This window comes from Silurus aristotelis (assembly GCF_946808225.1).
Source record: "Silurus aristotelis genome assembly, chromosome: 2".
NCBI lineage: Eukaryota > Metazoa > Chordata > Actinopteri > Siluriformes > Siluridae > Silurus > Silurus aristotelis.
The window spans coordinates 27,112,802-27,130,955 of NC_139575.1; the positions used below are offsets into that span (position 1 = coordinate 27,112,802).

At 38.9% G+C, this 18,154-nt stretch overlaps 1 protein-coding gene across 3 annotated transcripts in view; it reads right to left on the bottom strand.

Moving 5' to 3' along the window:
* Positions 1–4,188: 4,188 nt before the first annotated feature.
* The window catches only part of pdzrn3b (PDZ domain containing RING finger 3b), a 91,810-nt gene continuing 77,844 nt past the window's right edge, over positions 4,189–18,154 (bottom strand). For 2 of the 3 annotated variants that reach the window (XM_083531941.1, XM_083531943.1), the window contains 7 exons: positions 15,746–15,993; positions 12,675–12,762; positions 10,819–10,917; positions 10,403–10,465; positions 10,210–10,311; positions 9,271–9,387; positions 4,189–6,729 (listed from right to left, as the gene is read on the bottom strand). In XM_083531941.1, coding sequence (XP_083388067.1) covers positions 5,212–6,729; positions 9,271–9,387; positions 10,210–10,311; positions 10,403–10,465; positions 10,819–10,917; positions 12,675–12,762; positions 15,746–15,993 — 2,235 coding nt within the window. In that variant the 3' untranslated portion in view covers positions 4,189–5,211. The remainder of the gene's footprint in view (positions 6,730–9,270; positions 9,388–10,209; positions 10,312–10,402; positions 10,466–10,818; positions 10,918–12,674; positions 12,763–15,745; positions 15,994–18,154) is intronic. The other variant, XM_083531942.1, reaches the window with a different exon arrangement.

Here is an 18,154-nt window from a genome sequence, read left to right on the forward strand (position 1 = left end):
ATATTATCAAGGAGCAACATATTTATTTCATTCCTGTTTGACATAACTGCGATGTAATTTACTCAAACTCTGCTTTTTTATGAAGCAGAAAAAGCAGAAGCATTTCCTCTAAATCCAAGAGTCAAGAGTATTCAAGTAAATGAGTGAACAGCTGCAGTGTTTCTTCATCGGAAACCATTAATTACATTTACAGTTCATTTTTCCAATTACATCAGTTTCGATATGCCCCACAGGATTGTCTATTTGCTGTGGTCACCATGAGCTGGATATTAATATGTCCACAGTAATTAATTCCATATGGACGGTATTGAAATTGAAAATTGTTGGAAAAAAATTTAAGTTAAAAACTGCTTGTGATTAAAAACCTTAAAAAATAAACAATGTCCAGGGCGTTCCATGAATCCAACCTCAAAGGGTGAATGATTTACCAATCACTTTATTATGAACACATTTACTTTCATGCAGTTATCTAATCAGACAGTAACATCTGAGCAGTGCATAAAATGCATAAAACCATGCAGTTACAGGTCAAGAGATTCAGTTAATGTCCACATCAAACATCAGAATGAAAAAAGATTCCTGTGGCATGATTGTTGGTACCAGATGGGCTTTTGAGTATTTCAGAAACTGCTGATCTACTTGGATTTTCACACATAACGGTCTAGATTTTTTTTCTTTTCTTTTTTTTTTTTTTAAAAGAATGGGCGAGAAAAACAACAAAAAACATTGTTTTCTGTAGGTGGAAATGAACAGACGTCAGAAGAAGATGGTCATATTTGAAAAGCTGAAAAGCGTTTCAGTGTGCTCAACAAATCCATCCTCCCTGTGGTTTAGAAGAGCAGATCACATCAGGTTACACTCCTGTCAGTCAGGAACAAGAATCTGAGGATATTGATGACAAAAATTTTCCCCAGACATCTGATGTGGTCTTCTTCTGTTAAAGGCCATCCAGCTGAAGGTTCGGAATGTCGGACATGCTGAAATGCTTTGCAGATTTTCCAATATGACCATTTGACTCTCTATTTTAGATAAATAAAATATACTGTAAATATATTGAAAAATATACTGTAAATATAATGAAAAATAAAAAAATCACATACTTGCTGTGTATCTTGTGTTCCAGAAGATGTAATTAATTCACTAGTTGGCATGTCAAGGCCTCAAAATTCCATGTCCATCTCTGTCAAACTGAAAAGTTTTTTATAAAGAAATGTTTTTCTTAATACGTTCCACTTTTGTGATTGTTGTCATGTGCTGTATTAAAACCTTCGGAGGTTCGAGGTGCCGGGTTTTTTTTTTTAAATTCAAACAGATGTCTTGGGAAAATTGTTATTTTAATTAGAAAGAAAAGTCTTTATATAACCGTGTGAATTTTCTTTTAGATAAGGTAACTGTATAGGGAAATTTTTTCCATATATTAGTCGGGTAGCAAAATACAGTCGAATGTACCAATTTAAATAGCTTCTCTGAATGTGACTCTAGAAAGTAACCTTTTCTAATTCAGCACACAAAAAATTGTGATAATCTCACAACTGTGAGATTGCAAGCTCTAGAGTTAGGGTTGCATGCTTTTTTACATTTATAAATCAAGCAACTCCATGTGAATTAAGGATTGGGAAAATTGGGAACCCCAGGCTTAATAATTTCAAATAAATAAATAAACCAGTGCAATCGAATAAATGTCTGTTTCTGATGAAACAATTACCATATACTACAACAAAATATATATTTTTAACTCGTAACATTACCTCGGTAAAACATAAGGTGTGTATACTACAAAGAACGCATGTAATCTTTACAAATGAAATACACGCTCTATTCAATACTTTGTCCTCCTGCATTTTCTCAGTGAAAAACAGACCCTTAACCTCATCTCCTTAGAAAAGGTTGAGAGGGAGCCAAGAAACCCAAGCACTGGGCTTATCAGTCAACAGCTGCTTTGCTCATGCATTCTTCTGGTGTGGCATTTAAACAAACGAGACGAGGATGGCCTTCCCGGACTGCCTGCTTTAATTCAATGAAGATATGAAAACACGCCAGGGGCGACAAACCGAAAAGAGCGATCAAAGTAATCTCAGTCTGCATCAAGAAAATGAGCCATTTTGGAATTGAATGCAAGCGGCTCTTTGTTTGGCTCGCATGCCATGTTGTTATCTCCTATTAAACAATGAGTGCACCGTTTTGTGTGCGTGCATGTGTGTGTGTGTGTGTGTGTGTGTGTGTGTGTGTGTACAAATCATTCTCTGGGGAAATAAATCACACACAGTGGTCTGCAGCAACTCTGAGGAAGAACCATCAATTACATTCCAAGAGACACAGAAGAGGCTGAGCCTGAATCTACCTCAGTGGCTACTATTAGCATAATGATTTCTCTGAACTGATCAAATGCACATGCCATTTCACTGAACTTTATATTTGTGATATACTACTAACAACCATGGATTACATGTTTGAGGACTTGCATAGTTGCAGGGATATGCCGGTTTAAATTGCCATGCGAAGAGAAAGGTTTAAAACAGGCATTGAGGATTAGGCTAATTTACTGAGGATGTTTTTGCTAATAGCTGGGTATTAGCATTTAAACAATGCCGCTCCATTAGGGCAATAGGGTGCTGTTTTACTGCTACAAATTGTTGTATTCTTCTTACTGGGGGTTGAAGTTAACACCCACACTGAAAGATTGATTGTTGGGCACCAGATCATGAGATTTTATTTGTGGCCTTTCAAAATCCAATACAACATTTAGTCACAATTTGCTGTTGTAATGACCTCAGGGAAGATATTACACTAAATGCTGGAGTGTGGTTGTGGAGATTTCTGCTCTTTCAACCATTAAGGTTTAGTAAAGGCAGGTACTGATGTAGGTTAGGAGGCCTGGGGTGCAGTCAGCGTTCCAATTCATCCCAAAGATGTGCAATATGGTTAATATCAGAGCTCTGTAATAGGCTATTTAAGATTTTTCACTGCAAACTATATCAACCATATCTTCATGAAGCTCGCCTTGTGCACATAGGTATTGCCATGCTGAAATAGGAATGCTACTGCATCCAAAGACATATTATACCATTGTGTGCCTCAGACATTGTGGTAACAGTTTGAGGATGAGTCACATATGGCTGGAAAATTCAGGTGTCGATACTTTTGTCCATATTGTGTAGTTTGAGTTCTACAAAACAGTACTCATAATACAGTTGAGAGGCTTGCAGACTTCTTTCCATGTCCATGCTAGTTTTATTAATTATCAATATAATGATTCATTGGTTACTATTAGTATCTCTGGAAAGGATTTTTAACTGTCTGTATGCATGTCTTATATGTCTTATAGGAACATCTGTAACCCTTGCACATTCACGCAGCTCTCTAATCAGCCAATCATGTGGCAGCAGAACAATGCAAAAAATTTAAATCAATCATACAGGTCTTGTTCGTGATCACATCAAACATCAGAACGAAAAACATGTGATCTCTGTAATGGTAACCATGGTAGTTTGGTGGAAAAAATTGTCAGTGACAATTCTGTGGGTGTAAATACATCGTTCATAAGAGAGGGAAAAATGTGTAGATTTGGTTTAAGCTGACATAAAGGTAACACAAACTGAAAAAAATGTATCTTACAACCGTGGTAAGCAGACAAGGATCTCAGCACTCACAAAACATCAAAACTTGAGGTGGATGCATTACATCAGTTAACCACATCATGTTACTCGCACGGTCAGTCAGAAACAATAAACATCCCAGATGAATGATTGTATGAGTTACTATAGACTTTGTCACCTTAAATCAGTCTGATGTTGCTCCTATGATCTCTTTTATCAACACAGTGTTTCTGTCTGCAGACACCCTGAACACAAGATGCTTTTTTTTTTTTTTTTTTTTTTAACAATTCTATGCCCACTATAGAGACTGTCGGGAGAAATTCCCAGGAGGACAGCAGTTTTTGTAAAAATCAATCCGGTCCAACTGGCACTTAACGGGTATCTGCATAGGTTTTCACAATGAGATGCTGTCACATGATTGGCTGATTAAATAACTGCATAAGTGTGCAGGTGTACTTAATAAACCAAACTTTCTTTGACCGATATATGTAAAGATTCGGTTTCATTCCGTGGTAAAAAAATGTTGCAGTATGAAGAGAATCCGGGAGGCACTCATAAAACATCTGGCACAAAGAACGCAATGAACAAACGCTTTTCAAATACAAAACAATAATTTATTATTTCTCCCATTTTACACGCATCAAATTGTGTTGGTAATTAAGCATTTGTTAGGTTGTATTATTTTGATTTAATACACAAAGACCAATACAAAAAAGAACGAATTCTTTAAAGGGCAAGGCCTGACACTGAATTTAAGACCAATCTGTTTATACCCATTATGATATGCTATATACATACAATAGAAATCATATTAAATGTCTTTTGCAAAATAATAATGAACACAAAGCGATTAAAAATTTGAAAAATAGTCTATTTGCAATACTGCCTCCTGTATCTCAAGATTTCTCAAAGAGTTTGAGAACTGCACTTAAAAACTGATTATTTCAGCAGATTAATGACTAGGTCTTTCTTTAAGCTGATCAAGAAAAAACAAAACATAGAATGTACCTTTACAATGCAAACTGATTTACAATTTATCAACAAAAAAAGAGAACTTCCAGAGGTATGCACCTTGATGTATGTTTCAATGTTGATAATGCAAAAGCACCTTTAAAACGTTTAACAGAGATGCTGGTAAATATGTAACAATGTCCTCCAAAGGTATTGTGTTGGCATTGAGGCTAAATACACTGTATTATTTAAATAAGCAAAATGTATGCATTGTAAATAAAATACTGATAAAAAAAAATAAATTGCCGTAAAAAAACAAAAAAATGTTGCTGCTGCTGGTTGTTTTTAGTTGTTAAGGTGGTCTTTTAACCGTTTTCAGGAATCTTACAGAAAGGCCCACAATATAAAAAAAAAAAACAGTTTGTTTATAATTACTCAGAAAGCAAGCACAAAGTTATAAGTATTATGCAAAACTGTTTGTCATGTTTCTCTCCTCCTAGTCCATTCTTTAAGACGCTGATCGTACCTTCTCTTACTCGCTGATCATGAAACCCCTTAAAACAATGATACTGCTTCCTTATTTACAAACATTGCCACATTGAACGAGGCAGGATACTCTACCCCAATCAGTAGTGTCCTATGTACAGCAGCCAGAGCCAAGAGTTCACACCGTGGTCACCGACAACAGCGAGTTGTACACCCGGGTCCCGTCTGGAGACCGTGCACCGTGCGTGAGCAGTTCCTGGATGGTCATCCAGTTATCAAAGATCTTCTTGTTGCGCTTCTTCATCATTTTTTTGTGACTTAGTTCGATAATGTTGACCTCCTTTTTGTCATCTGCGCCACTCCCACTCTGCTCTTTCAGCCAGTCTGTGCGACTCTGCTTCATGAACTCACGCCGCTGACGCTGTTCCTTGGCGCGCACGGCGTGCTGCTTGCGCTCCTCCTTGCTCCAGTAGCGACCCATCTTCAGCTCGCTGGCGGCGTCGTCATCTGTGGTCATGCCTCCGCTGCGTTCCTCTCGGATACGCAGGGCACGCTCCTTCAACAGGCGGTCACGTGCTGGCCTCTTGGTGATGTACCGAGTACCATCGCTGCGGATCTTTACCTTCCACTCTCCTTTGGGCTCGGCAGAAACCGGATCCCGGCAAATGCTGGCAAGACTCACCTGGCTCTGTGCGTACTCTACGGCGGATTTTTGCTGAATCAAATGCATGTAGCTTTGATAATGCTGAGCATGCGCTGGGATGTGGGCATGTTTGTAGGGGGAGTGCGGATGGCTGAGGCGACTCGGCTTGCGATCTTTGGCCTCGGAATGGTTGCCAGCATCAGTCTCTTTGGCTGGAGCAGTGAGGCTCCTGCTTGAGCCAGTAGCCTCCTGGACAGGTGATAGCAAGGGCCTTAAGACTCTGGTGCTGGGGCCTGTTCCAGTACCTCCTGCACTGGCTTCTGCAAACCCTTCATTAGCTCTGCGTAATGAGTTGTCCGGTGACAGCTCGAGTGTAAGTGGTGTGCTGCGGCAGCTCTCTCCTGTATTGTAGGCACTTGAGCTGTCCTTGTCTGACTTCTCAGGTAGCTCGCTGATATCAGCCAGCTCATGGCGCCGTGCGTCTACGCTCGTATTGTAGTTGCGAAAGCCACTGTTGTGCAACATCCATGGCTGCTCGCGTAACTGCTGTGTACGATGAGCCCGCACAATGCTCAGGCATTCTAGTTCGATGTTTCGCAGCTCTGCGTTAAGGAGCTCCAGCTCCTTGTCCACGCCATCATCTCCGGCACCACAGAATCCTTGTCCGCCGTCTACTCCGAAGCTGGGCCAACTTATGCTCAAGCCACCACCACTCTTCACCTGGCATTTGAGCTCCAACAGCTCTCGGAAGCGCTCGCACTCATCAGCTGGAAAGTCACCCAGAAAGTCTGCATCGGTGTAGTCAGCTGAGATAAAGGATTCGTTGCTAAAAGGAAGGTCACTGCTCCCCAGTGTGTCCTGACTGTATGCCAGGCGTCTGTGGCTGCCCAGCGTGGTAGAGGCACTGGTCTGGTCATCGCAGATGTTCTCTTGCTCTGAGCTCTCATCATTGCGGGTGCTTTCATCGGTGCGTCCCAGGCCACTGTCCTTCTCGTGCTGATGTGACAGCAGTGTTCCTGTGTCCATCATGCCTCCACCCTTCACTGGTTTCTTCTGGGAAGAAAAAATAAATAAAAAATAAGAACAATGGAATTTTTGGGATATTTGAGAGATTTGTTATAAATATACTGTTTGGAGGTTCACACCAAATAAATGCTGACAAGACAAAACATCTGCCTTTGCCCAAAAATCACAGAATTGTCTGTTTGACAGTACAGAACATGCCCATTACTACTGTAAATGACATTAAGAGAGACTGGGGAACTGTTTAAAAAAAAAAAAAACTTGGGCTGGAGAGTTCTGAGCAGCTTCACTAGACAATACTCCCTAATAAAGACTCTTAGGAATGAGCTTTTGAATAGTGAAGGAGACGAGGAGATAACTGCAGAAACTATGTCTATAGTGGAGAGAGAGATGGATGGAAATTTATAGGAAAAAGTTTGAGTTTAAGTTGTGGTCTTTCTCTCATACTCGTAATTGTGCCACTCCTCATTCCTCTAAAAGTTTAAAGTGCAGGCAATTAAAAATGAACAGACAAAAATAAACAGCAAGATATACAGTGAGGAAAATAAGTATTTGAACACCCTGCTATTTTGCAAGTTCTCCCACTTAGAAATCATGGAGGGGTCTGAAATTGTCATCGTAGGTGCATGTCCACTGTGAGAGACATAATCTAAAAAAAAAAATCCAGAAAACACAATGTATTATTTTTAAACTATTTATTTGTATGATACAGCTGCAAATAAGTATTTGAACACCTGAGAAAGTCAATGTTAATATTTGGTACAGTAGCCTTTGTTTGCAATTACAGAGGTCAAACGTTTCCTGTAGTTTTTCACCAGGTTTGCACACACTGCAGGAGGGATTTTGGCCCACTCCTCCACACAGATCTTCTCTAGATCAGTCAGGTTTCTGGCCTGTCGCTGAGAAACACGGAGTTTGAGCTCCCTCCAAAGATTCTCTATTGGGTTTAGGTCTGGAGACTGGCTAGGCACCGCCAGAACCTTGATATGCTTCTTACAGAGCCACTCCTTGGTTATACTGGCTGTGTGCTTCAGGTCATTGTCATGTTGGAAGACCCAGCCTCGACCCATCTTCAATGATCTAACTGAGGGAAGGAGGTTGTTCCCCAGAAACTCGCAATACATGGCCCCGGTCATCCTCTCCTTAATACAGTGCAGTCGCCCTGTCCCATGTGCAGAAAAACACCCCCAAAGCATGATGCTACCACCCCCATGCTTCACAGTAGGGATGGTGTTCTTGGGATGGTACTCATCATCCTTCTTCCTCCAAACACATTAAGTGGAATTATGACCCAAAAGTTCTATTTTGGTCTCATATGACCACATGACTTTCTCCCATGACTCCTCTGGATCATCCAAATGGTCATTGGCAAACTTAAGACGTGCCTGGACATGTGCTGGTTTAAGCAGGGGAACTTTCCGTGAAATGCATGATTTCAAACCATGACGTCTTAGTGTATTACCAACAGTTAACTTGGAAACGGTGGTCCCAGCTCTTTTCAGGTCATTGACCAGCTCCTCCCGTGTAGTTCTGGGCTGATTTCTCACCCTCCTTAGGATCATTGAGACCCCACGAGGTGAGATCTTGCATGGAGCCCCAGTCCGAGAGAGATTGACAGTCATGTTTAGCTTCTTCCATTTTCTAATGATTGCTCCAACAGTGGACCTTTTTTCACCAAGCTGCTTGGAAATTTCCCCGTAGCCCTTTCCAGCCTTGTGGAGGTGTACAATTTTGTCTCTAGTGTCTTTGGACAGCTCTTTGGTCTTGGCCATGTTAGTAGTTGGATTCTTACTGATTGTATGGGGTGGACAGGTGTCTTTATGCAGCTAACGACCTCAAACAGGTGCATCTAATTTAGGATAATAAATGTAGTGGAGGTGGACATTTTAAAGGCAGACTAACAGGTCTTTGAGGGTCAGAATTCTAGCTGATAGACAGGTGTTCAAATACTTATTTGCAGCTGTATCATACAAATAAATAGTTTAAAAATCATATATTGTGATTTCTGGATTTTTTTTTTTAGATTATGTCTCTCACAGTGGACATGCACCTACGATGACAATTTCAGACCCCTCCATGATTTCTAAGTGGGAGAACTTGCAAAATAGCAGCGTGTTCAAATACTTATTTTCCTCACTGTATTTATATTTATATATATATATATATATATATATATATATATATATATATATATATGTGTGTGTGTATATATATATATATATATATATATATATATATATATATATATATATATATATATATATATATATATATATATATACATACACACACACACACACACACACACACACACACACACACACACACATAAATATATATATATATATATATATATATATATATATATATATATATATATATACACACACATATATATATATATATATACACACATATATATAAAATTAATTATAGATAATATATTATATAAATCATATAAGTCCCCCAAAATACATACAAAACAACTTGCGTATGCGAGCCTAAGACAACATACTGGACTGACATGGACTTGTGATATCGGACTGCTGTCTTTCTGATGGAATGCTTTACCTGTTGGAGCATGCTGGCAGTAAACTGCATGGCCTGATTATGCTGCTGCTCGAGCATGTCCATGTGCAGATCGTCTAGGAAATCATTTCTGTCGTCTTCCATCCATCCGTCGTCCAGCTGTACCAGAAGAAAAAAATGAGAAGAGCTGTCAATCTAAGCCAAATTGTTGTTGCATTTGTCCTCAGAGAATTTAAAGGTAGTTGTGGATTAGAGTTTTCAATGCCTTTAGAGAAAGACATTCATATGGGGGAGTTAATGGGAGAAGGAATTTCAGAACTCACACCCGGAATGTTTAATTGCCAGTCACAAAACATTTGTTCATCCCTGATTTACTGCACTGTAACACATTTCCTCTTTATTCTCTCTTTAACACATGCTGTAACAGTTCCATTCCAACATTCTATTGTAAAATATTTTTTAGTCATGAAAAACCATGAGCCATTAAAGTGACAGTTTGGTCCCCCCCCCCCAAGAATATAGGTCCTAATGTCCTGTTGTGTTGTGCATAACAAATTTATTAACTAATTAACATAAGCCTTAACCCAGTATAAATGCCCTGGAAATTAATAAATAAGTAACTAATTAAGTAATTAATTTCTCAAATCGGGGAAATACATATACACAATACATATAGTGATATATAATTTAGCTAACAACCTTTCTGCTAAACATTAGTAAAATAGGCGACTACTACAATCAGTATATTTTAATATAAATAATTTATAATGATTAAAAACTAAATAGGAATACATCAGTACACAAACGACATCTCATGAAAAGTGTATTGCAAAATCATCTATTACAATATCACTATATTATACAGATATAATCGTCCTACTCAGACCTACAGATGAGACGATGTCTATGCTTAATCCTTCACATACTTTCTTATTGATGGTGGGAGCAGTGTTTGAAAGTGCTTTAAAAGTGCTTATGTACCTGTATCTCTGGTCGAGCCACCAGCAGACATACATTCCGGTTCTCTTCACTGGTGAGCAGGGCCACCGCCTCTTCCCGATTCTGCACCTCGATGCCATTGATCTGAGTAATGGACGAAAGTACAACTTATCTTGTAGTGGAAATCTTAAGATAACTGTAGATGTGTTAAACAGAGTTTCAGCCCAATACACACCTGGATGATTCTGTCTCCTTCCCTAATTCGGCCATCTCTTGCAGCAATGCTGTTTGGATCAATCTGTCAAAGCGAATAAAAATAGGCCACTCTTCAGCATTAGCCAGCTTTCTAACCCAAACTGCAATTATTGGTGTTTGAGGTTTATATCATCATATAATGGATCAACTGATTTCAACTGGAAAATGTACAACTTTGCAGATATTCAGAATGTAATTCCAGGAATAATGATATTTGAAAAGTTGATAATCAACTTAATCAATACTTAACCTTCCACTGTTATAGATGAATAATGATAATAATAATCACAATAATAATAATACGATCATATAAAAACATCCAATGTAATTTAAATCGTATGTCTAGGAATAGAAAATGAAAACAATCGGGAAAAAAAGGAGAGATTTGGTGCGCACCTCACTGACGTATATACCGGTTTCGTCCTCATCGTCAGTCCTGTAGCACACGGTTAAGCCCAGCTTGTCCTGGATATTTGTCCTGTACAAATCCACTTCCTGCAAAGAACATACGTTGTTCTTGAATGAGTCTATATATATAACACATTAACATATATAGTACATTACCAGCAATACCAGGCAGATATACATCAGCAGAACAACACAGACAAGGCCCCTCTTATCTGTCTCACAGGCTTTTAAGTGGATTGCAGCCATTTATTTTTCAGAGTCAGGGCTGACAGGATGAACGAAGAGCTCAGGCAGGCGCTGGAGTCGAGCCTCGTTTATCACTTGTCAACACCTGTAATCTGTAAAATACAGATTGCTATTTCCAAGAGAGGAGACGGATCGAACGGCTGACTACCCAAATCTCCTTCAATCTCCTCGGCCTCACCAGTTCAGCCTCAATTTCCACTGAAAACACTTGAGCTGATTAGATGCCTTGCTTTTTAATGGATCTTTCTTAGCCGTATTTTACACTGGCAGTGTTTGATTATACTTTTTCAGCATGATCTATTAGTACAGCATGGTTAAAGCATGTAAATCCTGCCAGCAATTGGCCCCATTTATCAATCTGTGTGTGTCAAATTGAGTGTGAATGATTTCGCAGGCCAAAACCGAACTAAAAATTCACCCCAGATTTACTACAACACTGACTTTCGACACACTTCAGTGTCTAGGTTGATACATTGACATTTACATGTAAACTACAAATTAAATATATCATAACAAACTAAAGAAATGTGGTATGAGCTGAATTCAATGCAGCTCAGCCACTGAAGAAATTAATTCTCCTCTTATTTTGTGGCATTTCTTTCAGCTGAACCCAAACTCTCATAAAATTTGTATTCAAATGAATAAGCAATTTAAACTTAACAACATAATCTATAAGTAACACTGTAGTAACTTATTGTCAGTTATTTTAGTTGAAGCCGTTCTTATATGGGGGACACATTCATAAGCCGCCTTATAAGCTTTAAGGTTTTACAAACTACGAATTTTCATGAGTACATCATTTTGTGTAAATGTTATTGCCAATTAACACATTTCTTCTTATCCAGTTTAATAAATTGTGTATGATGTGTGGAAATATACATAAAGAAACCATGACGGAATATGGTTTTCTCCACTATGCACTGACACTGACTATGCCCCTCTTTTATCCCTACATTGCAGCTGAAGGACGGATCATTAGGGAAAGGACTATTTATTGTTTGTGAGAAAAAGGGCCAACGTTGCTTTGGCATTCAATTAATCAGTCATGCGTTTCTGTGGCCCCATGATGACATATGAACAGTCTTCAAAGCCAGTGAAAGGTCAAAGCAGAACTTTGTGCTGAACATCTGTTCGAAAAAAAACTGAACTTGACCTCATTAGTAATACGCCGATGACCCAACTCACTTCATCACAGATTCTGTCTCCTCCTCGTAATTATAACCTTTCCACTGACTTACTTCAGTTCAGAGTCCTAGAATTCAGTGATATTTGAAAATGAACTCGCACGATGTGACGTAGTCAATGGGGCTGACCAGATCAGTGTTCGAATGAACTGGGTTTGTCAACAAAATGGATCAACTGCAGGAGAGTACACAGAGTAAACCTTAATGCTATTGCGCTGGAGACAGTCAGGCTTTGCGCTGTGCTGTTATAGGCTACAGTGACAGCGCATTAGAAATGTATTTTCATTTATATTTAGGGGAAGAGCTAGAGCGGGAAAACGAGAGAGCGAGATAGAGAAAGAGAGATTGGAGAAGAAATAAAAGTAACAAATCGAAAAAATAAAAGACTATGTCAGGTGTGTGTGTGTGTGTTACCTCATACTCAAGTTCTTCTCTTTCCATATCCTGCTGCATGGTCTCTAGGTAATCATTCGGGTCGAAATACTCATGCCTGGGAGAGTGCCTATAAAAATAATACCGCTATCATTAAACAGCTTATAAAATAAATTTTTTAAAAAGGCCCTTGTTATGCTAAAAATACACTGCCCATCCAAAAAAAATTAAATAAAATTCACCACCTGGATTTAACTACGCAAATAGGTAAGAGCTTCCCATTGGATATTTACTGAATGGATGATTATGTTTCAGCTGGCAACAAGTTATTTAACCCTAAATCATGCAGTAAATAGCATCTCATTTCTTAAATAACCATGTTGGAAGACGCATCCTGTGATCGTGGTCGTGTTTCAGAAGGGTCAAATTACTAACATGCATCAAGCAAAGAAAACATCTAGGGAGATTACTGAAACTACTAAAATTGGGTTAAGAACTGGAAGGGTAGTGGGAACCCATCATCCTCGAGGAAGAAATGCGATCGGAAAATAATCTTGAATGATCGTGATCGGCGATCACTTAAATGTTTGGGGCAATAAAATCGTAAAAACAACAACAGTAGAACTCATGGCTATGTTTAATAGTGAAAGCAAGAGCATTTCCTCACACACAATGTGAAGGGAACTCAAGGGATTGGGACTAAAAAGCTGTGTAGCCTTAAGAAAACCACTTATCAGTGAGGTTAATCGGGGGAAAAAAGGCTTCAATTTGCTAGGGAGCAAAAGATTGGACTCCGGAGCAATGCAAGAAGGTCCAAAGTGATGGGCGTATCAAGGTAAGAAGAGCATCAGATGAACTGATGCACCCATCATGCCTAGTGCCTACCGTACAAGCCTGTGGGGGCAGTGCTATGATCTGGGGTTGCTGCAGTTGGTCAGGTCTAGGTTCAGCAATGTTATGTGCCCAAAGAATGAGGTCAGCTGACTACCTGGATATCTAGGTAACTCCATCAAAGGATTTTTTCTTCCCTGATGGCACGGACATATTTCAAGATGAAAATGCCAGGATTGTTCGGGCTCAAATTGTGAAAGAGTGGTTCAGGAAACATTAGACATCATTTTCACACATGGATTGGCCACCACAGAGTCCAGACCTTAACCCAATTGAGAATCTTTGGGATGTGCTGGAGAAAACTTTGTGCAGTGGTCCGACTCTCCCATCATCAATACAAGATCTTGGTGAAACATTACTGCAACTCTGGACGGGAATAAATGTTGTGACATTGCATAAACTTATCGAAATGATTTTACATTGAATGCGTGCCGTAATCAAAGCTAAAGGCGGTCTATTTAGATAATTTTAAATACAAATTTATTTCCAAAAAATGTATTACCAACCAACCAACCAACCAACCAACCAACCAACCAACCAACATATGCTTCAGTAAAAGTGCTCGTAATTACCCTTCAGAATCTCACATGAACTGATATCATTTATGTTCTGGGGTAAAGAAGGACGGACAGTTAATTAACTGAAAACAAAAAAATTTGATATCAGCCTCAATGAGGCACTGGAAGTGTAAAAGATTTTTAATTTATTGAGCTGCAAAACCATTTCAAACTATTGGTCCTGATCAGTGATGGAGAAGTAACAATGCCTTTATTGTAAAATACACAGAGAGATAGAGAGAAAAATTGAGCTTTAGGTCATATAAAGAGATTAGAGACGAGACCGTTTGGCCTCTGGGGAAAAAACGCAAACTGAAATGAACTTTAAATTCACAGATGTCCTGACAGGTTTCTGGTGCTAATGAAGACCCGAGTGAAGTAATGGAACTTGGGTGCTTCTTTGCCTAACATTTCTCCCATTGCTGATCCCTACAGCTACACAAATCAACCATCTGAAACTGTGACGTTGTGTTCCTGCCAATCTACTCGATATATTTGAGTAAACTGGAATGTGTATTTAAATATAATACACTTTAATGAGTTTTAAAAGAATGTGTGTTTGTACTAAACAACTAATAAAATGGGTTTGAAAAACCTTGAGCCTTGTAAAGTATAAGTATGCTCAGAAGTATGTTTATGTCTATTGGCAAGAGCAGCTCACAGCTTTATGTATTTGAAATATTGATTTATTCATTTTGAAGTTTATTTACTTTTGAACAGCACTTTATCTTATAGGCCAGGACACTGAGACTGAGAATCCAGCAAAGTATTTCAGCAGACCAAACTAAATACTAAAAATACTGTAGAAAACCCCAACATGTAAAAAAAAAAAAAAAAAAAAAAAAAAAAAAACAAACAGAAAATCTGAGGCAGAGATTTCAGAGACTATGGCACTCAAATGAGCAATACGAGAATTGCGAGAAATAAAGTCACAGAAAGAAAATTCTAAAACATTTTTGAATTCTTTTTTTTGTTTTTTTAAACAGAAAACAGCGAGGGCGATGAGAAGATTCAGGCCAGAGAAAACAACTAAACAATGAGACTTTTAATTTCAAACTAAAACAAACAAATAAAGTATTTTTGAGGTCATTTTGAAATTTTAAATGTATATAAATTTGTTTTTGCATTTTGATGCAATATGGCAATCACATGCATTACATGGGTTTAGGTTTTCACAGATATTCTTGTATGCAATTTCAGCAATCAAAATGTATCTAACTGAACTGTACAGAGAAGACTCATTTACATATTCGAGCAATAGCGCCCTCTTAGGTCACAAAATACGATGGTCACAGAATCTGGTGTAACACCCAGTGTTTCGCCCGCTGGAGAAACAGCATATCCTCTTCGAATAGCACGCATATGTAACCATTGATATCAGACTGAAACTGCCTCTTCTGGGCAGCCTGAAATTGCGACCAGCGGTCAATCCTAAGGATATCGTTACATCTGCCTGCTATTTGAAGAGCAGAGGTGTCTCTCAAGAGGAAGATACCAGTTCTTCACCCTGTTCTGCTATGACGTTATTCTCATAATTTTAACTTTATTCTTATATTGCTGCCACATTATTCTCGTTATCTTATTTTTTTGTTTGTTTACGTGGCACTAAAACGCTGTTGTAAGTCTGTGCGAGTGCCCAGTCTGCGAAAAAAAGATGGCACTCACCCTTCAGGTAGCATGTACTGATCAAGTACAGGAAGTGTCGAGGCAGGCAACTTGCTGAGGGCCATAATGTGCTGGAAGGTGATGTCTGTCTGTGTGCTGATGTCCGTCAGCTGTGCATCCAAATCAGATCCTGCCAACTTGGGCTTCGGTGCCCTGCGCAACACCTGCACCATGATGGGCTCTTTGGCTGTGCGGAAGGCCTCTACTGCCTGCTCATGAGTAGCATTGGACAGGTCTTTGCCATTTACCTAGAAACAGGGAGAAAGTCTGTTAGAGCCGAACTGTCGCTCACCATTATTTAAAAAAACAACCGAAAAAAAAAAAAAAAAAAAAAACTGAATTATTGGATCATTATTAGAATATTATAAAGCCTCTGTTAACATTCACAAAGCGAGAAGAAACTTCTTAGCAGTGTAAATGGCTCCCTCAACAGGGTCTGTTACAACTCAAGAGAAACGAGAACGAAAGAAAAACAGCTGGAAAATCCATAGAATGGCTTTGTATAGTATTTGCATATAACATGGCTGCACAGATTGACCATTTTCATCCGTCTCTACATCACTGAAGATGAATTGTAATAAACTCACGTTTCTTCTTTTCAGGGTCAGAGGCAAATGCAGCAGAATGGAAAAGTTAATTAGTACGAGCCCCTTCTTAATTAATCATGGCTCTTAGGGAAACCAGATTGTGAATGAATAGAGTGGGGGTGTATCGAGAAACAGATTCCTTTAGCGGAGCAATTTTAGGGCCAGTGAAATACGGCACCACCCTGGGAGATTAAGTGGGGGCAGCGTGTTAACCTGCAGCGATGAAAACCGCATCACGCCAATAGCAGGGCGTAGAGAGTTAATTACAAAAGTAGGATGTGCGAAGATACTTTTTTATTTTTTATTTGACTTGTCAGTGGGTTGCCAAAAGGACTGATTAACTAATCGGAAAACAGCAGGATCTGATGCATTTTTTAGGCGCATCAAGACTTGTCAGTTAATTAAAAAACTATAAATTACACTAGAAACAATATAGCTGTAAACAAATAAACAATCTTCGCAAGGTGTCCATATGATAGTGATGCTTGAAAGGCAATGCCAGTAAGGCTGTACAAGTACTGCATATTATTTTTTATTCATTTTTATTTGTATAGTGTTTTTAAAAATGAATATTGTCTCAAAGCAGCTTTACACAGATAATGTGGTAATAAAAAATTTATATGTTCTTTATAAGTAAGTTTGTCCCTGATGAGGATGCTGATGGCGACTGTGGCAAGGAAGATGGCATAAGGAAGAAACCTTGAGAGGAACCAGACTCAAGAGGGAACCCATCCTCATCTGGGTTGCACCAAATATCCATTTATTGCAGATATAAGATGTTGCGGGTTACAGTAATTGTGATCAGAAGCAAACTGTAGTCCTGAGTCATTGTAGCAGACTGTTGACATGAACTACAGTCCAAATCCTTCCTCAAAGCTCCCGTTCTTACTCCGGAATTTCATAATTTTAAAACATAATGAACAGTAATACTGCTACTATAGATCACATCTTAATGTTACTGCTATCTTATCTAAGTAGTAAGTAGCACTAGGAAGGGTCCCTGGTGGTCTAGTGTTTAGGATGTGGCGCTCTCACCGCTGCGGCCCGGGTTCGATCCCCGGTCAGGGAACCGACCCCAGCCACTCTCAGTGCCGGTCCCAAGCCCGAATAAATGGGGAGGGTTGCTTTAGGAAGGGCATCCAGCGTAAAAACATGTGCCAAATCAAACAAGCGGATGATCTGCTGTGGCGACCCCTAACAGGAGAGGCCGAAAGATTTTTTTTTTTAAGTAGCACTAGGAAAAATTAGTATTTTATAAAAGCAATACCAAATGAATTTATTACATTTTTCATGAATATTCAGAATACAGTCCACCTTATACAGTGAGCTAATATAATAGTAATATACCCTAACATACTGTACGTTATTTAAGGCTGTGAATCAGCCCGATACCAGATATAAATACAGAAATATTTCTGGTTTGTGGTTTTCGACTGAAAGAGTATCGTAGCTAGTTAAATTAAGTTACTACTACTACTAACTGGATATTACACCTAGGGTCAGCTGGCTCTTTTCTCACAGCACTAACAGAGCACCTCCTTCTCAACGCTTCACCAGCCACAGCAATCCCAATGTGTTCATATGTGATTCCTGGATGAGAGACAGCTTCGATAGGATCTTGCGCCTGGGGAATTTACACATTCTCACACAGTTTTACAGCTGAGCAAAGCACAAATGCACATTCCAGGGATGATGAGACTGATGTGTATTCTTAAGAAACAGACATGCAACAAACCTTTTCTCAGATTTACCTTGACGCTAATATAAGATAGTAATATTCAGTGTTTCTGGACTGCACAACATTAGAATTCTGATGAGCATA